The sequence below is a fragment of the Microcaecilia unicolor genome, chromosome 2 (genome assembly GCF_901765095.1).
Source record: "Microcaecilia unicolor chromosome 2, aMicUni1.1, whole genome shotgun sequence".
NCBI classification, from domain to species: Eukaryota; Metazoa; Chordata; class Amphibia; order Gymnophiona; family Siphonopidae; genus Microcaecilia; species Microcaecilia unicolor.
This window is the reverse complement of record NC_044032.1, coordinates 74,638,394-74,660,213: the sequence shown is the minus strand read 5'-3', so window position 1 is coordinate 74,660,213 and position 21,820 is coordinate 74,638,394. Positions and strand designations below refer to the sequence as shown.

At 44.8% G+C, this 21,820-nt stretch overlaps 1 protein-coding gene across 1 annotated transcript in view; it reads left to right on the top strand.

Moving 5' to 3' along the window:
* Window positions 1-21,820, top strand: part of NUP155 (nucleoporin 155) — a 358,702-nt gene that overhangs the window by 153,479 nt on the left and 183,403 nt on the right. Inside the window, exons 15-18 of the mRNA XM_030193046.1 lie at window positions 6,246-6,340; window positions 7,125-7,213; window positions 16,283-16,345; window positions 21,090-21,240. Coding sequence (XP_030048906.1) covers window positions 6,246-6,340; window positions 7,125-7,213; window positions 16,283-16,345; window positions 21,090-21,240 — 398 coding nt within the window. The remainder of the gene's footprint in view (window positions 1-6,245; window positions 6,341-7,124; window positions 7,214-16,282; window positions 16,346-21,089; window positions 21,241-21,820) is intronic.

The window sequence follows — 21,820 nt, the reverse complement described above, 5'->3', positions numbered from 1 at the left end:
AGTCTGCGACAGAGATTAGCTCGTTTAGAAGCACAACATCAGAGGGGGGGTAGCCCGGTTTTAATAGCAGAGCTCAGGGCTTGTAGAACTCAGTTACAACAATTGCAGATTCGACAGATGGAATATCGTAGACTAATGATGCAGCAGGGGTTTTTTGAGCACAGTAATAAGGCGAGTAGAATGCTGGCCCAGAGTTTACGGCAGAGACGATTAAATAGTACTATTACTAAAATACGGGGTGCGGGTGACCAGCTATTAGTGCGCGACGGAGAGATAAGGGACCAATTCGTACAATACTATACTACTTTGTACTCTAAGGAGATTATGAGGCCTATTTTCAAAGCACTTAGCCTTCCAAAGTTCCATAGAAACCTATGGAACTTTGGAAGGCTTAGTGCTTTGAAAATAAGCCTCTAAGGGATCCAATATTGAGATACAGAAATACTTGGACCAAATAGATCTTCCAATATTAACGGAGGACCAAAAGGGACAGATGGATAAACCCATCTCTGTGGATGAGATACAAGGAGTAATAAGAGGGCTGAAAGGGGGAAAAGCACCGAGAATAGACGGGTATATGGCCAAATTTTATAAAGTGTTGAGTAAGGAATTGGTACCCCTGCTGCAAAGAGTAGGAAACGATTGTTTTAAGAACGGGGAGTTACCCTCGAGCATGCAAGTAGCAGGCATTACGGTACTTCCGAAGCCGGGGCATGACCTGACTAATTGTGGCTCATACAGACCTATATCATTAATTAATATAGATGCTAAAATATTAGCTAAAGTCATGGCGGAGAGACTAAAGAAGATCTTACCGCATTTAATATATGTAGATCAATCCGGCTTCATCCTCCAAAGACAGGTAGCTGATAACATCAGGAGATCACTTCAGATTGTTTGGGGCGCACAACAGAAGGGTGAGACATTTGCTATACTTACAACGGACGCAGAAAAAGCGTTCGACAGGGTGGAGTGGGATTATCTCTGTGGAGTGATGGGTAAAATGGGTTTTGGGCCGGGGTTCATTAGGTGGCTGCAGGGATTATATACAGCTCCAGTAGCACGGATAAAAATAAATGGGGGATACTCCCAGCAATTTGGTATTCAAAGGGGCACGAGGCAAGGGTGTCCTCTGTCCCCTTTACTATTTGCTCTGGCAATAGAGCCTCTGGCTCAAAAAATAAGGGAGGCACCATATATAAAGGGATATTTAGGTGGAGGTTGCGAACACAAAATGGCGTTGTTTGCTGATGACATTTTGTTCTGTGTGAGGGATCCGGTAGGGACACTGCCCAATATATGTACAGAACTACAGGCATTTGGGACAGAATCTGGCTTTAAAGTTAACTATGACAAGTCTGAGTTAATGGGGATAACATTGAGCGAGCAGGAGATGGAGGGATTGAGGGCCTCTTTTCCATTTAGAAGGGCTTACAACAGTTTTAAATATCTGGGCATTCACTTACCGAGGGACCTAACTCAAATATACGTATTAAATTATGCCCCGATGTTAAAAGAATTGCAGGCGGACATGAGTAGGTGGAAAGCAGGGTGGTTGTCTTGGTGGGGGAAAATAGCAGTGGTTAAAATGAACATAGTTCCAAGATTGCTATTCCTATTTCAGACACTACCAATAGAGAGACTTAACTAGAATGCAAACTGATTTACTACAGTTTACATGGGAAGGAAAATCAGCCAGGATCTCAAAAAAAAAAACATTGTGGGGAGGAATTGAAGATGGAGGGAGGAGCATGCCCAACATAATATGGTATTATCAAGCTGCTCAGCTTAAGCAGATTGCTGAATGGTCAAAGGGAGAGGCATCACTGGTGGTACAATTGGAACAGGAGTTTGCGGGGAGTAGGAACCTGGGGGGGGGGGGGCAGTCTGTGGGCATCTCGGTCATCAGGTAATGCTTCTCAGCAAAAAATAGATAATCCTTTTGTGGCTCATTTAGTTAATACATGGAAGCATTTACAGGGCAAATTTAAGAGGGGGAAAAAGATGTCTACTCTAGCACAACTAACACTGGAACCTGAATTTCCAGCAGGGGAGAAGGAGGAGTATTTAAAGAGTGGAGGCGAAAGGGATTAATGAAGTTTAGAGAGTTATTGGACGATGGAGAGATGAAGCCATTTGTAGAACTCCAACGGGAGTTTGGGTTACCGGATACAGATCTGTTCGCCTACACCCAGGTTAGAACTTTCATGCGGGGTCAAGGGTGGCTGAAGGGGGATCCATTGGAAAGGGAAGTTGGGGAAATTTTGTGGGAAACATTGGCCACATGGTGTAGGAACATCTCAAGACTTTATAAATTCCTCAGGGGGGGACTGACTGACAAATTATTATACATGAGAGCATGGGAGAGAGATTTACAAGAGGAATTTAGTTTGAAAAAATGGGAAATGTTATGTTTAGAGGTGCAAAAGGCATCAATATGTGTTCTTATTAAAGAAAACGCTTATAAGGTGCTAAGTAGATGGTACTATACACCAGACAGAGTGAAAAAAAATGTATCCCAATGCGTCAGATGAATGTTGGAGGTGCGGGGGGGAGCAGGGGACTTACTTTCATGTGTGGTGGGCATGTCCCTCTTTAGAAGCGTATTGGAGGGAAATTACTAGTGGTTAGTGCAGCGGACTCTGATCCTGGGGAACTAAGTTTGATTCCCACTGCAGCTGCTTGTGACTCTGGGCAAGTCACTTAACCCTCCATTGCCCCAGGTATGAATAAGTACCTGTATATACTATGTAAACCGCTTTGAATGTAGTTACAAAAACCACAGAAAGGTGGTATATCAAGCCCCATTCCCTTTCCATCATTACAAGGTACGGGGTGGGGGGGGGGGGGGTCGTTGTGTGCTAGACCACCCACCACCAGGGAGTCTCTTTTTTTTTTTTTGTGTCGGGGGAGGAGTTTTGGGGGCTAGAGGTCTACAGGATCTCCAGCACCTTGCGTGCGGGGTTAGGGGGAGAGGAGCCTGTAAGCATGCAAATATATGCTGGACAGTGTTCCCCAATGCTCTACAAACCCTAACGCCATCTCTGAGTTGGTGTAGGGTTTGCTGTGGGAGCAGCGCCAGTGTTTGGTGTGCTGCCCACTGAGCATTGGGGAGGAATAGTAAATGTCCTGTTTAGCATGCATTTACAATTAAAATTCAATGCGAAGAAATGCAAAGTGATGCACTTAGGGAGTAGAAATCCATGGGAGACGTATGTGTTAGGCGGGGAGAGTCTGATAGGTACGGACAGGGAGAGGGATCTTGGGGTGATAGTAACTGAGGATCTGAAGGTGATGAAACAGTGTGACAAGGCGGTGGCCGTAGCCAGAAGGTTGCTAGGTTGTATAGAGAGAGGTGTGACCAGCAGAAGAAAAGAGGTTTTAATGCCCCTGTATAAGTCGTTGGAGTATTGTGTTCAGTTTTGGAGGCCGTATCTTGCTAAGGATGTAAAAAGAGTTGAAGCGGTGCAAAGAAAAGCTATGAGAATGGTATGGGATTTGCGTTACAAGACGTATGAGGAGAGGCTTGCGGACCTGAACATGTATACCCTGGAGGAAAGGAGAAACGGGTGATATGATACAGACATTCAAATATTTGAAAGGTATTAATCTGCAAATGAACCTTTTCCGGAGATGGGAAGGCGGTAGAACTAGAGGACATGAAATGAGATTGAAGGGGGGCAGACTCAAGAAAAATGTCAAGAAGTATTTTTTCACGGAGAGAGTGGTAGATACTTGGAATGCCCTCCCGCGGGAGGTGGTGGAGATGAAAACGGTAACGGAATTCAAACATGCGTGGGATAAACATAAAGGAGTCCTGTTGAGAAGGAATGGATCCTCAGAAGCTTAGTGTAGCTTGGGTGGCAGAGCTGGTGGTGGGAGGCGGGGCTGGTGGTTGGGAGGCAGGGCTAGTGCTGGGCAAGACTTCTACAGTCTGTGCCCTGAAAATGGCAGATACAAATCAAGGTAAGGTATACACAAAAAGTAGCACATATGAGTTTATCTTGTTGGGCAGAATGGATGGACCGTGCAGGTCATTTTCTGCCATCATCTACTATGTTACTATGTTGCTTGTGATCAGAGCCTACTACTACTACTACTACTTAGCATTTTTATAGCCCTGCCAGGGTTACGCAGCGCTGTACAAGTTTAAACATGGGGAAGGACAGTCCCTGCTCAAGAGAGCTTACAATCTAAAGGTAACAAGCTATGTAGTCAGTATAGGTATCATGAATGGGGAAGGTGGTTAGGCGCCAAAAGCAAGGGAGAAGAGATGGGCTTTGAGTAAGGACTTGAAAATGGGCAGGGAGGGGCGCATGGCTTATGGGCTCGGGAAGTCTGTTCCAGGCATAAGGTGATTTATTTATTTATTTATGTATTTTATTGCTTTTGTATCCCACATTTTCCCACCTATTTGCGGGCTCAGTGTGGCTTACAGTACATTGTGATTGATGGAAGTACAATTTGTTACAATACAATTTTTGGGTTACATTGTGAAGAGTTTAGAGGAGACAAAAAGTCAATTTGGAAGTACAATTTGTTGACAATACAATTTTGGGTTACATTGTGAAGAGTTTAGAGAAGACAAAGTCAATTCAGAATATCATTTGGGGATATATCAATGGACGATAGAACAATAGCCTGAGAATGTTAGGATGTACCAGTTTTATCTGTGGGTAGAGGTTTAGGTGTGGTGAAGGTATGGGGAGGAGAATTCAGAGGAAGTGTATTTATGCATTTCTATTAGTGTGTATGGACTTCATATGTTTTGATCTTTACAGTAGATTTTCTCAAAGAGATGAGTCTTCAATAATTTGCGGAAGTCTGCTAATTCGTAGATTGTTTCCAGGTTGCGTGGTAGTGTGTTCCAGAATTGCGTGCTCATATAAGAGAAGGTTGATGCGTGCAGTACTTTGTATTTTATGCCTTTGCACTTAGGGAAGTGGAGATTGAGGAAAGTTCGGGATGATCTTTTAGCGTTTCTGGGAGGCAGGTCTATTAAGTCAGACATGTATGCAGGGGCTTCACCGTGAATGATTTTGTGAACTAAGGTGCATACTTTGAAGGTGATACGTTCCTTGAGTGGGAGCCAGTGTAGTTTCTCATGTAAGGGTTTTGCACTTTCGTATTTTGGTTTTCCGAAGATGAGTCTGGCTGCAGTATTCTGATGCAAGGCAGAAGGGGCGGAGTCTGGAGTTAGCGGTGGTGGAGAAGGGTACAGATAGGAGTGATTTGTTCTGAGAGCGGAGGTTACAGGTGGGAACATACGGGGAGAGGAGGGTAGAGAGGTAATGGGGGGCTGCAGATTGAGTGCACTTGAAGGTCAATAGGAGAAGCTTGAACTGTATACGGTAGCGGATCGGGAGCCAGTGAAGTGACTTGAGGAGAGGGGTGATATGAGAGTATCGGTTCACGCGGAAGATAAGATGTGCGGCGGAATTTTGGACAGTTTGAAGGGGGGATAAGTGGCTAAGCGGGAGGCCAGCGAGGAGAAGGTTGCAATAGTCAAGACGGGAGCAAACACGGGAGCTAGTATGGTACTAATAGCCTCTAGTGCCTGTGTTTGCTTCTGATCGTTGTCCCCTAAGTGTTTTGAAATGAAAATGAGCCCCAAAATATTGGAGGAAAGCCATGATTAAAGATCCTGGCTGGAAGGTTAAGGGAAAGGGAAGTAGTGAATATGACTATGGGGTGGGGTTTGAGAATAGAACTAAATGGGGGTACATGGTAGGGGCTCAGTACAGTGTTAATCTTGCCCTGCCTGTGGGACAGTGGCACCCTGTGGTTAAACTTTAAAATCCACCGTGTTGAAACTTTTCTCAGTGACATCTAATGATTTGATATGTTACCACACTTTGTTTAATTTTGTTTTCCAGACCAATAGAATGTTTGGTTACCACACTATTTTGAGCCACCCTTTCTTCTCTTCCAAGTCAGACATGTACAACGACAAACCAACTACACATGCACTCTTGTTCTGTTTTTCAGGAATAAAAAAGGGCCAAAAAACAAGTTGTATAAAGTTTGTAACTACACTGTTCTTTCACTGACGTGATGAAGAGAGGATGATGCTAGAAAGCTCATCATAGATGCAGTGTTAGGCGAATAAGTTATCAAAGCTTGTTTAACTCTTAAATGCACATATTTAGGAATAAAATTAATGTTTTAGCAAATGGGCATAACTCTATAGGAATTGCTGGTTAATTGTCCTATGTAATGTTAAAATTCGATAATTTTTTCTGTAGGAAAACCAGGCTTGTGCCACATGTTTGATCCTTGCATGTTCTACAGCTGCAAGTGACAGAGAGGTGTCTGCATGGGCTACCAGAGCCTTTTTCAGGTAAGTCTTTCTTTTTTATCAAGTGAAAACTATTTGTGTATCTGAAGAAATACTGGGCATCCGCAGCAAAGTCAGAGAAAATTATTATGACATTTATATCCCACATTATCCCTAAAAAAAAGTTCAATGTGGCTTACAGATTGAAGAATAATATTTGATGTTTAGGGGGAAAAAAGGAGCTGCTATGTGTTGCAGAGTCCAAGACTAGTGACCAAGAGAACTTGTGTAAAATGAGGAGAGGAGCTCCTTTGAGAATTAACAAACACCTAAAAAAATATTTGTGCTAGCCCAAATATTTGTCCTCTTCCCCCTCCCCCAACATAACCTAGGCACTCCCATGTCTCTCTTCCCTCTCCTCCCCTCCCAACCCTAGGCATGCTGTCTTTCTCCCCTGTCCTCTGTTGGTGTCCCTTGGCTCCCACCATATAGCTCTACCAATTTGCCAGCAGAGGGTACACATGCACACCACACACTCTAGTGACTACATGCTATCTGCTATTATATACAGGTATGGATATAGAGATAAGTATATAAAACATACAAAATGCCTGATTCAAATTTTGCAAATCTTGGACAAGTATTGGTTTCATACATACAGTGGTATTTTTCCTATTTCAGCTGTAAGCAAAAGTGTCGGTGGTGGTATTTGCAGATAATATGGTGCGCACTTTTGGGGACTTTGACTACTTGTTTGTAGAATAGTTTCATTAATGGTGTAGCCAGGCAGGAATCTGAGCATTTTCTCAAGTAAGAAATTGTGTGTGTTTTATCTTTTGCACTACAGATATGGAGGGGAGGCTCAGATGAGATTTCCATCAGCTTTATCTGCTCCAACTAATGTTGGGCCCATTTTTGGTTCTCCTGTTCCATCTAGTAAGTTGAAATCTGTAAAAGGTTTCTTTTTTTTTTTTTCTAGTGTCTTATTTTGGGATAGTCCTAATTCTCCGAGGACAAGCAGGTTGCTTGTTCTCACATGTTGGTCAACGTCCGCGTCAGCCCAGGAATCGGCAATTTTGCAAGCAAAAAATGTAAACATTTTGCCAGAACCTTCTGGCACGCATGCATGGACAGCTTCCTGCCCATCACACAAGCGTTCCCGCTCAGTTATTTTTTTCTCCACGGTGAGGTGCGGTCGAGTTTTTCCCCACTCCTCTCAGGCCCGGGAAAGAGATCCTTCATTTTTGAGGCTTTTTGCCTTATTTCTCTTTTCTTGTTAAAATTTATAGTTAAAAAAAAAAAAAAAAAACCCAAAAAAACTTTACCCGTAGTTTCTTTCTTGGCCCGACCATAGCCCAACCGCTTGTAGTCTGTGTCTTCGCATGAAGAAACAGACTCAAGTGTCTCGAGAGGCCCAAGAGAAGCTTTTTGGGGCTCAGTCCGGTCGTTCGATATCGGAAGCGAAGGTAATGGCTGCGGAACGACCAACTCATGTTGGGAGCAGTGAGGCATCGAGTGGGTCTCCACCTGTCTCGAGGCCTCCTGTTATGCAGGCCCCCCGGGACCGACCTCTGTCGGACTCGGCCCCAAGGAGACGTGAGAATTCCACGACTTCCTCTTCGGTACCGAGTAGTCTCGATGACGGGCATCGAGTGAAGGCTAAGAAGCACCGTCATCGTTCTCCTTCGACACATGGTTCCAGGAGCTCCAGGGCGTCGAGGGATTCGGCACCCGAGAAGTGTCAGCGCCGAGAGGATTACTCTCCCTCTATTCAGGAGGTGCCGATGCGTCAATCTAGCAGCCTGCTACCTGCTCCCGAGCCTTGACAGATTCTGCCACTGGCTCCTATACCGACCCCGCAGCCTTGTTCGACAGGGGCTCTCAATGAGCGCATCAGGACCCTGCTTCCAGAGCTTCTGGAAGGGTTACTGGGCCAGTCTGCTTCGGTGTTGGGGGTGCTTGTGCCTTCCGTACCATCTGCTGCAGCGATATCTGGCCCTTCGCCTGTGGTGAGGTCCCCGACCTCGGTGCCTCCTGCCACCCAGGTCGACTCCCCTTCGACGTCGGTGGAGGAAGCTTCACCGGAGTCCAGGCGGGCATCAACTTCTCGGCACCACCATCGAGGACGTCATTCCTCGTTGTCGAGGCATGCTCAGTTTCAGAGTGCTCTGTCCGATACTGAAGAGAAGCGACCGTGGGAGGAAGAGGAGGATCCCAGGTGCTTTTCATCTGATGAGTCCTATGGGATTCCTTCTGAACCTTCCCCTCCACCAGAAAGGAGACTGTCTCCACTAGAGAGTCTATCCTTTACCTCCTTTGTCCGGGAAATGTCTGTGGCTATTCCCTTCCCTATGGAGGTTGAGGATGAGCCCAGGGCTGAGATGCTCGAGGTCCTGGATTATCCTTCTCCACCTAGAGACGCTGCAACAGCTCCTTTGTATAATGTACTGAAGGAAGTCCTTATGCGAAACTGGCCGTTCCCTCTGTTTAACCCCGTGATCCCAAAAAGAACTGAATCCCAATATCAGATCCACAAGGAACCTGGATTGATGAAGTCTCAGCTACCTCACAATTCCATAGTGGTGGACTCGGCTCTCAAAAGAGCCAAGAGTACTAGGGACTATGCCTCGGCGCCCCCAGGCAGAGAATCTAGAACCTTGGACTCTTTTAGGAGGAAGGCGTATTAGGCCACTATGCTCGCTACCAAAATCCAGACATACCAGCTCTTCACGAGCATCCACTTGCAGAACTCAGTGAGGCAACTGTTTAGCTTGGTTGATACACTCCCTCCGGAGCAGGCCGAGCCTTTTTGCCAGGTGGTCAGGCAGCAGAAGGCGTGTTGAAAATTCCTGGCCAGGGGTGTACGTTCAACACTTTTGATGTAACATCCAGGATCGCTGCCCAAGGTATAGTGATGCGCAGACTCTCATGGCTGCGTGTCTCTGACCTGGATCATTCTGTCCAGCAGCGGATGGCGGATGTTTCTTGCTGGGGGGATAACATTTTTGGTGAGAAAGTAGAGGATCTGGTTTACCAGCTCAAAAAGCACAATGATGCTAAGGATTCTCTCTCCCGCCAGGCGTCTTCTGCTACTACCTCCTCATCTAGGAGGTTTTTTGGAGGGAAGAGGAATGCTCCCTATTCCTATGCTAGGCGTAGGTACACTCCTGCTTCTCGGCAGCCTGTCCAGGTTCAGCCCCAGCACGCTCGTTCTCATCAACAGCATGCGCCTAAGGCCTCTGCGGCTCCCCATCAAACGCAAGGGACGGGCTTTTGACTGGCTCCAGTTCAGCATAGCCTCAGAAAAAGTGTCCGTGCCGGACGACTTGCCGGTCGGGGGGAGGTTGATATTTTTTCACCAAAGGTGGCCTCTCATAACCTCCGACCGGTGGGTTCTTCAAATAGTCTGGTCAGGATACACCCTCAATCTGGAATCCAAACCTCCAAACCACCGGGAGCTCATTCTTACAGTTCCCAGCACAAGCAGGTACTTGTAGAGGAACTCTCCGCCCTTCTACAGGTCCAAGTGGTTGAACCCGTTCCACCAGGGGAAGAAGGGCTGGGATTCTATTCCAGGTACTTCATTGTGCAAAAGAAAAGAGGGGGGATGCCTCCCATCCTAGACCTAAGGGCCCTGAACAAATTTCTAGTCCGAGAAAAGTTCAGGATGGTTTCCCTGGGCGCACCTTTCATCCCATGATTCAGGAAAACGATTGGCTATGCTCTCTGGACTTAGAGGATGCTTACACACACATCTCGATACTTCCAGCTCACAGGAAGTATCTTCGATTTCAGCTGGGAACACAGCACTTTCAGTACCGTGTACTGCCTTTTGGCCTAGCGTCTGCGCCCAGTGTTTACAAAATGCCTAGCTGTAGTCGCAACGTCTCTATGCAGACTAGGAGTGCATGTGTTTCCTTATCTTGACGATAGGCTGGTGAAGAGCATCTCAAAGGAAGTCCATGCGAATGACTGTTCAGGTGCTGGAGCTACTGGGGTTCGTTATAAATTATCCCAAGTCCCATCTCACCCCAGTCCAAAAATTGGAATTCATTGGAGCTCTGCTGAACACTCAGACAATTTGAGCTTATCTCCGAAAGGCAAGGGCGGACAACCTTCTGTCCCTGGTGTCCATGGTTCGAGCGTCTCAGCAGGTCACGGCTCAGCAGATGTTGAGACTTCTGAGGCACGTGGCCTCCACAGTTCATGTAACGCCCATGGCACATCTACATATGAGATCAGCTCAATGGATCCTAGCTTCTCAGTGGTTTCAAGCTAGGGGGGATCTAGAGGATGTAATCCAACTGTCCACCGACTTTTGGAATTCTCTTCAGTGGTGGACGATTCAATCCAATTTGACTTTGGGGCGACCATTCCAAGTTCCTCAGCCACAAAAAGTGCTGATGACGGATGCATCCTTCCTGGGGTGGGGAGCTCATGTAGATGGGCTCCACACTCAGGGAGCCTGGTCCTTTCAGGAAAAAGGTCTGCAGATCAACCTCCTGGAATTAAGAGCGATCTGGAACGCTCTAAAGGCTTTCAGAGATCAACTGTCCAACCAAATCATTTTGATTCAGACAGACAGTCAGGTTGCCATGTATTACACCAACAAGCAGGGGGGCACCGGATCTCGCCCTCTGTGTCAGGAAGCCATCCAGATGTGGCTTTGGGCATGCCGTCACGGCATGTTTCTCCAAGCCACTTATCTGGCAGGCGTAAACAACAGTTTGGCCGACAGGTTGAGCAGGATTATGCAACCTCACAAGTGGTCACTGGACATGGGCGTAGTCCGCAAGATCTTCCGAGCATGGGGCACCCCCTCGGTGGATCTTTTTGCCACTCAGATCAATCACAAGGTCCCTCAGTTCTGTTCCAGGCTTCAGGTCCACGACAGACTAGCGTCAGATGCCTTTCTCCTGCATTGGGGGACAGGCCTTCTGTATGCGTATCCTCCCATACCTCTAGTGGGGAAGACTTTGCTGAAACTCATTGCACCCTTCTGGCCATGTCAGATTTGGTTCCCTCTTCTTCTGGAGTTGTCCTCCGATGAACCGTGGAGATTGGACTGTTTTCCAACCCTCATCACTCAGAACGAGGGGTCGCTTCTACATCCCAACCTCCAGTCTCTGGCTCTCACGGCCTGGATGCTGAGAGCTTAGAATTCACCTCCTTGGGTCTCTCAGAGGGTGTCTCCCGATTCTTGCTTGCTTCTAGGAAAGATTCCACGAAAAAGTGTTACTCTTTTAAATGGAGGAGGTTTGCCATCTGATGTGACAGCAAGGCCCTAGATCCTCTTTCTTGTCCTACACAGACCCTGCTTGAATACCTTCTACACTTGTCAGAGTCTGGTCTCAAGACCAACTCCGTAAGGGTTCACATTAGTGCGATTAGTGCTTATCACTGCCAGGGTAAAAAAAAAAAAAAAAAGGTGTGAGCAAATCTTAATAAGCATATCTCTGGACAGCCTTTAGTTGTTTGCTTCATGAGAGGTTTGCTTTTGTCAAAGCCCCCTTTCAAACCTTCACCAGTGTCATGGGATCTCAATGTCGTTCTCACCCAGCTGATGAAAGCTCCTTTTGAGCCACTGAATTCCTGCCATCTGAAGTACTTGACCTGGAAGGTCGTTTTCTTGGTGGCTGTTACTTCAGCTCGTAGAATCAGTGAGCTTCAGGCCTTAGTAGTGCATGCACCTTATATTAAGTTTCATCACAACAGAGTAGTCCTCTGCACGCACCCTAAGTTCCTGCCAAAGGTGGTGTCGGAGTTCCATCTGAACCTGTCAGTTGTCTTGCCAACATTTTTTCCCCGTCCTCATACCCGCCCTGGCAAAAGCAGTTTGCACTCCTTGGATTGCAAGAGAGCATTGGCCTTTTACGTGGTGCGGACAGAGCCCTTTAGACAGTCCGTCCAATTGTTTGTTTCTTTCGATCCAAACATGAGGGGAGTCGCCATTGGAAAACGCACAATCTCCAATTGGCTAGCAGGTTGCATTTCCTTCACTTATGCCCAAGCTGGGCTGACTCTGGAGGGCCATGTCATGGCTCACAATGTTAAAGCCATGGCTGCATCAGTGGCTCACTTAAAGTTAGCCTCCATTGAAGAGATTTGCAAAGCTGCAACGTGGTCATCAGTCCACACATTCACATCTCACTACTGCCTCCAGCAGGATACCCGACGCGACAGTCGGTTTGGGCATTCTGTGCTGCAGAATCTGTTCAGGGTTTAGAATCCAACTCCACCCCCCTAGACCCATTTTTGTTCTGTTCCAGGCTGCATTCTCAGTTAGTTGTTTATGGTTTCAGGTCAATCTCTGTTATGTCCTCGCCGTTGCGAGGCCCAATTGACCAGTGTTCATTGTTTTGATTGAGCCTGGTTACTAGGGATACCCCACATGTGAGAACAAGCAGCCTGCTTGGTCTTGGAGAAAGCGAAGATACTTATCTGTAGCAGGTATTCTCCGAGGACATTAGGCTGGCTAATCTCACAAACCCGCCCACCTCCCCGTTGGAGTCGTTATTTATTTCTTTATTTGCTTTTTGATTAAACTGAGGAGGCACGCTCACGCGGGGGGCGGGAAATCAGTCCGCGCATGCGCGGTGCGTGCTGCACGTGTGCCAGAAGACTCTGGCAAAACTTGTTTATATTTTGCTTGCAAAATGCCGATTCCTGGGCCGACGTGGACGTCGACCCCACATATGAGAAAAATCAGCCTGATGTCCTTGGAGAATACCTGCTACAGGTAAGTATCTTCGCTTTATGTCCTTGTTTCTTTGCTCCTCCCATATTGAGCATCTGCTCTCTGGGGCCCTGTTCTTTCCCCTGTGATCAGTATTGCCCTTGTGTGTCCCCACCCTCTCTCTGTCCCTGTCACTTTGCTCCCTCCATGCCCAGCATCTTTTCTCTGTGCATCTTTCCCTCACCTCTCTATTCTTTCCTGCCCCCCCCCACCCTGTAGCTAGTGTCTCTCTCTCTCTCTCTCTTCTTTGCTCTCCCCCTGCAGTCCCGCATCTCACCTTGAGTCAAGTGTCTCTCCCCCTCTTCCCCCGATCCAGTCTCTCGTTTTTTTCTCTCCCTCTCCACTGCCCTCTCCCTAGTCCATCAGCCCTTCCCTTTCGCCATCCTCTGCCCCCAGTCTTACAGCTCCTCTCCCTCCCCTCCCAAGAACCAGCACCAGACATCCCTTTTTACCCCTTCCCAGGAACCAGCACCAGACATCCCTTTCTGACCCTTCCCCTTGTCTGTTTTAACTTGTCTGGAATGCTGCTGGGGACACAAACAAAGATATTGTAGGCCAAGGAGTAACTATTCTTTTCTGCCCACAACCCCCACCCTGTGGCTAGTGTGTCTCTCTCTCTCTTCCTTGCTCTCCCCCTGCGGTCCACATCTCACCCTGAGTCCAGTGTGTCTCCCCCTTTACCCCCGATCCAATCTTTTTCTCTATCCCTCCCCCCAGTCCATCAACCCTCCATTCATAGGCGCCCCATATAAGAGGCTTGGGGAGGCTAAGCCTCCCCAGCCCAACCCTGACCATCTTGTGTTTCTTCTGCTGCCCGCCGTCTTCGTCATCATTTTTACTGCCCTGAAGAGTTCTCCCTCAGCACCGGCGATTCAGAGACTCAGAGTCAGCCTTCTGCCAGCGTCGGGGCTTTCTGTTCTGCTTCGCCACCAGGGGGTTTACAGTAGGATGTTAGAGCACAACCTCTGCCTCATTTTGGTGACCGTTTATATTACGATACATGGATCTAAGACCTGGAAAGAGGCGGGGTGTTGGATTAACTTTGATATCCTGTATACTCGTATACCCAGGAAGCGAATAGAATGTTGGGTATTATTAGGAAAGGTATAGAAAACAGGTGTGAGGATGTTATAATGCCGTTGTATCGTTCCATGGTGCGACTGCACCTTGAGTATTGTGTCCAGTTACTACTACTACTACTATTTAGCATTTCTATAGCGCTACAAGGCGTACGCAGCGCTGCACAAACATAGAAGAAAGACAGTCCCTGCTCGAAGAGCTTACAATCTAATAGACAAAAAAATAAATAAAGTAAGCAAATCAAATCAATTAATGTTCTGGTCGCCGCATCTCAAGAAAGATATAGTGGAATTGGAAAAGGTGCAGTGAAGGGCGACGAAAGTGATAGCGGGGATGGGACGACTTCCCTATGAAGAAAGACTAAGGAGGCTAGGGCTTTTCAGCTTGGAGAAGAGACGGCTGAGGGGAGACATAATAGAGGTATATAAAATAATGAGTGGAGTGGAACAGGTGGATGTGAAGCGTCTGTTCACACTTTCCAAAAATAGTGGGACAAGGGGGCATGCGATGAAACTACAGTGTAGTACATTTAAAACAAATAGGAGAAAATATTTCTTCACCCAACGCGTAATTAAACCTGGAATTCGTTGCCGGAGAACATGGTGAAGGCGGTTAACTTGGCAGAGTTTTAAAAGGGTCTGGACGGTTTCCTAAAGGACAAGTGCATAGACCGCTACTAAATGGACTTGGGAATAACATGTATAGAATGTTTGTACATTTGGGAAGCTTGCCAGGTGCCCTTGACCTGGATTGGCCGCTGTTGGGGACAGGATGCTGGGCTTGATGGGCCTTTGGTCTTTTCCCAGTATGGCATTACTTATGTACTTATGAAGAGAACTATAGTATTTTTCTTTCTAATAGGTGGGTTTGTGGCAGTCTATAGGACGTTGCCACTTCCCCTTAAGGATACTCATTCACAGTGTCAGAGCCACCTTAATACCCATAGTCCTGAAACAGACAAATGACATGGGAGGGGTGGAGCCAGGAGGGAATCTATAAAAACCTGAGGCACAGCTAGGTTTAGGAGACCCAGAGGGAAACAGTGCTGCCCAACTCCATTTGCCTCTAACACCTACATGTGAACTAAAACTGCTACAGTCAGGCCCAGAGGGAAGCAGTGATGCCCAACTCCATTTGCCTCTACCCACCTACATGTGAACTTTAACTGCTACAGTCAGGTCGGTTAAGTTCAACTTGGATCCTAGCTACTTAAGTAACTGTTAAAGACTATATTGATAACTCTGGGGAACCAAGCCAGAGACAAGTAAAGTGTGCTTCTGTGCTAAGAGCCAGTAATGTATGCCATAGCCCTTTGGAGAACCTTGTTTGATTTACGTTTTTATTAGAGAAGTGTCGGGCAAACAAGAACTCATTGTGTAAGCAGAAAACACCATACATAGAAAGTCTATCTCACATCCTGGTTAAACTAATAAGACCTCCTCTTAATATGTATTACAGAACTATGTATGTATTACAACTAATGGAATAACATTTTTCTATTATAACATCAATCTGTGTCTATGAATTTTCAAACCCCTCCCTACCCCCCTTGAAAAATCCCTATAATAAAATAAAATAATTAATCTTATAAAAGAAATCTATGGGATGAATAACACCCAGACAAATACCAGTGACTGTTAAGTGGCTAGAATGAGGTCAGCTGACAGTCTTGTTAAGTTTAAAGAACATTTTTGTTTTTTTTTCTCCCCTACCTGTGAATGGACAGAACCCCTACCTGATACTGTATTTTCTTTTCACCTGAAACTGCTGTATGGCTCTGTCGTGCCTGGGCTCTGGACCCACCCTTGTTCATGTTACCACAGTGGGGTATATCCTTGCAGTGTACACAAGAATAACAGGGAAGACTGGATGGGTCAGCTGGACCTTTTCTGCGGTCATCCACTATATTGTTACTGTACAGCTATAAGAAAAAAACTGAATGAAATGATCTATAACAGGAGCTTAATCATGCTTCTTTTTTTTTTTTCCAGGAGTAATTCTCTGAAGTACCTACTTTTCATTTAGAGTGTCTAATAAAATCTTTTATAAAGCCAAATGCTGTTAACTTCTCCTAACCTGGAGTCCTGCCAGAAATATTGAGCATAGGAGGAGTATGAAAGATTTATCTGACTCTGTTGAGGAACATATGCTTGTGTGGAAGTAACATGTTACCTTCATTTTATTCTTAGGTTCTCCAATATCTTTTGGCAGTCCAATGCCTAACCCAAGCTTTTTGGGAACACCAGTGCAAGGTATATCCTTTTAGTTTTATGTTTTCCTGTTACTGTTGTTAAATGATAGAATATTTAATACGCATAATTTGCTTCCATTTTTCAGAGATAGTTTGACATATATTGTTTGATAAACTTTTCTTCTCCTGGTAGCAGACTTCCCTAGAGCTAGATGGCTTCTTGTATGTACCAGCAGGGTCAGAATATACAGTGCCTTTGGTGCCTGCTGTTTTTCTCCTTTTAGCCATAGGAAACTACAACTATATGTCTGTGGAAGCCAATTGCACAGAAAAGTGTGTTGTTAAATTTGATCAAAGTATCTGTAACAGTGGAACACCTTTTTTGGTTGGAGGGGCCAAACAAACCAATTTTCAGCCCCACCCCTCAAGTTCTCTAGTTGCTGATGCTGTGTAGGGAAAAATATTGGTAGGGCCATAGCCCCAGTGGTGCACCCTATTTTGCTGTGTATGAGGCTGTAACTTTTGTGAAATAAAAAGGTAATTATTTGTGCATCCTTTTGTTCCCCATTTTGAGGTTTTAAATTTCCTCCTTGCATATTCAACAATACTTCACTAGCAAATATTTTCCCCATTTAGCAGTTTCTTTAACAACTGTTCATCAAGTGTTTATTATCCTTTATTCACTTGCTGCTAACATCAACTGGAATGGATAGGACACACATCAACATACTTCTCTTGCAATTCGACATGTCCAGTGCGTTCGACATGGTAAATCACAAAATATTACTAAATATCTTAGAATATTTCGGAATTGTAGGAAACATATTTAATTGGATCAAAGGCTTCCTAACAGCAAGAACATACCAAGTGATATCAAACTCGATTATATCACCACCTTGGAAACCAGAATGCGGAGTACTTCAAGGATCACCGCTCTCCCCAACCCTTTTCAACTTTATGATGACACCTTTAGCCAAAACGCTATCCAACCAAGGCCTCAATTCTTTTATATATGCAGATGATATCACTATCTATATCCCGTTTAAACGTGACCTAACAGGTATCTCTAAAGAAATCAATGACAGCTTCCAAATTATGAACTCTTGGGCGGATGCATTCCAACTGAAACTCAATGCAGATAAAACTCAATGTTTCATTCTCTCATCACAATACAACACGTACAAACCCACCATTTTAAGTACCCCAAACTTTACCCTTCCTGTATCAGACAGTCTGAAAATTCTAGGAGTCACAATTGACCGAAATCTTACACTAGAGAGCCAAGCAAAAAACAAAACAAAGAAGATGTTTCACTCGATGTGGAAGCTCAAAAGAATAAAACCTTTCTTCCCAAGAGAAACATTCTGCAGACTAGTACAATCAATGGTACTCAGCCAACTTGACTACTGCAATGCAGTCTACGCCGGATGCAAAGAACAAATCATCAAGAAGCTTCAAACTGCACAAAACACAACTGCCAGACTCATATTTGGTAAAACGAAATATGAAAGTGCCAGACCCCTGAGAGAGAAACTACACTGGCTTCCACTAAGAGAACGAATTGCGTTCAAGGTCAGTTCATAAGATCATTTATGGTGAAGCTCCGGGGTATATGTCAGGAATTCTACTAGATCACGTACGTTCCAGAATCTTCACTACCCCAGCTGCAAAGGTCTAAAATATAAATTAAGATATGCTTCCAGTTTCTCCTATATAAGAACACAAATATGGAATGAATTACCAAAATCCATAAAAACAACACACGACATAAATAATTTCCGAAAATTACTGAAAACCAACCTATTCAAAAAGGCATATCAGAAAGATCCATTCTAAACACCAGTAGGAAATTTCCACCGAAACTACACAAAACGTAACCTTTAATTTTCTGATTGTTCAAACTAACCTATTCACAATTGAAGCTTATTATTTCTGATTGTTCAAACTGATTTATCACGAAGTTTAATCTTATACCTTTTTACTTCTGAGCACGAAAATGAACTTTCTTTACCTGAATATCTAATCCACTCTGTCACCTCCATCTTAACTATGTATTTTCTCTTTTCCGGAATTGGTGATCACCATTACGGAACAATGTAAGCCACATTGAGCCTGCAAATAGGTGGGAAAATGTGAGATATAAATGCTACACAAATAAATAAATAAACAACCCAGACAACTTTGCTGTTATCTCTGCAAAGGGCTGGTGTTAGTTTTGCAGGGGGGCACCAAGACCTTATCAGTTGGCACCCCCCCCCCTTGCAAGATGATAGTTGGCACCCCCCATCCCCGGTCCAGCATCTCCTTTCTCTTTTCTGCTTCCCCACCCCGTTTTTCAGCCCAGTGACTTAAAAGGTGAAGAACAAAAGTTGTTGGGTTTTTTTTTTTTTACTCTACAGCTTTTTAATTTATTTGAAAGCTTCCCATATGTAGATATATCATGAAATAAAATTGAATATCACTAAGAGGCGTATTTTCAAAGCACTTAGACTTACAAAGTTCCATTGTAACCTATGAAACTTTGTAAGTCTAAGTGCTTTGAAAATGAGCCCCTAAGACTTCTTAAAAAATTATTGTAGCTGGTGGAAACAGAACTAATAAAGGCTATATTTTGTGCTCCTTTTTCTATACTGTTCTATACAATACAGTAATAGATGGCCAAATTTCAATGAGGATATCCTGTTTACTGATGCTGTTGCTGTAATCTGCCTTGGGAAGCCTGGTGTTATAAAGATTGGAAGTAAAATTAAACTCTCCTTTCATTGGGACACATGGAATCACATCTTCACGTCATCTCTTTTGTACAAATGGATTATTCTGTTTTGAGCATGTTTCAGGGACAAGTGGTTTTCATAAGTCAAAATAATAATATTTTCTTTCATGCAGATCTCTCATTTGTTTAAACATAACTAAATGGGCTATAAGCCCCTGTATAATTATACTACAGCAAGAGGCCCTCACTGGATGCCCACCGGAAGGGTGGAAGGCCAGATTTTAGGACGCAGGCTGTAAAAATACCAGCTAGGTTTAAAAATCTATGACTGGCTGAGCAAGGACTTGCTTTTCCTGCAGGTTAATATGTGTTCTACTTTGAGACCTATCCACTGGAATAGTGGTGGGCCAAGCTACATAGCTTTAAACACCTGAAAAGCACTGAGTAGGCCTGATAACAAGATGATGGCCTTATAGCAGAGAGCCTGCAAGAGCAAGGACTGCTTGGTGAGTTCTAATGAAACCTGGTGCAACTTCCAAATTGAGTGTAACACACATGATGTAGAAATTAAAGACAGAAATGATAAGAAGTTTGGTTCATAACACGGAGTCTGTCTTTAATAAGTTGGCACCCAGATCACAAGATGTTATGAAATTGATATATCTATATTTAGATATCTTCATAAGAACAAAGTGTTTACAAAAAAGGAAATTACACAATAGCCATGTTTGGATGTTTGGATGTCCGTATCTAGGGAAGTGTTTACAAAAACGGAAACACCTGGCCGGAGGGCATGACTCATAGATTGAGCAAGATTAGAAAAAAGTCCCTCTCAATAGACTTGTATGGGGACCAGATGGTATATAAGGACTGGTCTCCCAAGCATATTTCGGAGGTTCTCCCCAACGTATCTAGGACGCAGAGCTCCAGTCAGCTGAATCCAGAATTTGTCTGATGAATGTATCTGATTAAAGTCTGATTTGCAAATAAACTCTTCATTCCAAATGATGATTTGTGGGCTTCACTTAATGATGAAAGGCTGTAAGTATAAATGCTTTTGCTACATCAGGCTATCATTCGCTGCATTGTATAACCTGTAGTCTAAATCCAGTTTGTCATAAGGCTGGTATCTATTCCTTGCCAGTGCTGAGAGGCGGACTAATGCGGGTCCCTTAGATCTAACGTCTCTCTCAGTGGCAATTCCTCTTAGAACTTTATAACTCCTTGATTACCCCAGTAATAGTGCTATTTGGAGATGGAGTCAGATTAAGGTCACTCTAGCCTTCTTGGGGGGGCTCGGGACCCCTAAATTCACAACACCCCTAATGCAGTTAATTGGTTTATTTTATACTGTGCCAAAACCTGCCCCCCCCCCCCCCCACCACCACGGCTGCAGTTGCTGCCGTCGCTGCTATCTCCCTCCCACATACCACAAGCCCCACACACTTCAGTCCTACCTTGAAGGGCCTGCAAGCCCGCTCTGGTGGTGTAGTGGCCTCTGCAGGGGCAGGAAAGAATCCCACTTTCCTGCCCCCTGCCGCTGCTCTGTCTCTGGTTTGCTATTCTGTGCCTTTGGTGCCGCCGCTGTGTTTAAAAAAAGAAAATGGCTGCCGAGACTTTAGTCGGTGGTCTCGCAGCTATTTTTAAAACAGAGGCGGCGCCCACTGCTTAGAAGAGCAAAATGGAGATGGAGCAGCGTCAGCAAAGAGTGGGCTTCCTTCCTGCCCCCACAGCCGCAGAGTCTACTACACCACCAGGGTGGGCCCTGGCCTTCAAGGTAGGTCTTGGGAGGGCTGTAGTGTACGGCGGCAGTTGCTCAACGGGTATGCATGGCAGTTCCTGACCCCCACCGTGCATACCCTGCTTACCGTGTTCCGCCGGCCCTGCCTCTGCAACTTGTTCTCAAATTTTAAAACTATGCAACAGATGAATTTGATAGTTCCTACAAAGAATGGAACCTCTTAATAATTTTCTTCTCTTTTTAAAAATAAACTTATGCTACCATGATCTTATGGAAAATATAATTAAAAATTGAAGTGTAATCTTTAATAAGCAGTAATAGAATGTTATTTTATTTGTTTATGACCTTAAGGACTGCAAGCACCCACAGTGTCTACCCCAGTATATACTATGGGGACCTCGGGACATCAGGCTGGTACAGCTGTTGGTGGCATGATGGGCCCTGAGATGGTGTTCTCTGGAAAGCACAATGGCATCTGCATTTACTTCTCTCGAATAGTAGGGTGTGTTATGTGTTTTATAGCATTCGTATCTTTTCATTATAACATGTTTTCGCTAACCATTGTTTGGCTCAGTGTTTCATTTTGTGCAAAACAGTGGATTTGGGAAATCAGCGTATGACTGTGCATGCTGGAGCTCTGTCTCCTGCTGTCTTCTCAGAAGTCTTCACTTTGTGAACTGTACACTAAAGCAACAGTTCAAGCTTATCTTGGACTGTTCTTCTATGTAACTTTTATAGTAACTAAGACATAGACATCAAAACTTCATACAGACTTTGCAAGATGGCTGGACGTAATATAGAAAATGTTTGATGCTTCCATTTAGTTTTTATTAGCAGTAAAGGCTAGCCTGTGTGATGTCGGGCCCCTTTGTTAGGTCTATTAGCAGTGAAGAGATTTTGCTATCAGACATGAGAAAAGGTTTCTGGGGTGTGACTGTTTTGTTGTTAAGATGAGATGGCTGCTCTAGAAGTGGATTAGAAAGAAAAATTTAAAAACCATGCACACACTTTATACATTTTTTTTAAAGATTATATTCAGGAGCAATGTATGGTGCTATGTATTTGCAGGACAGTAGTTGAAG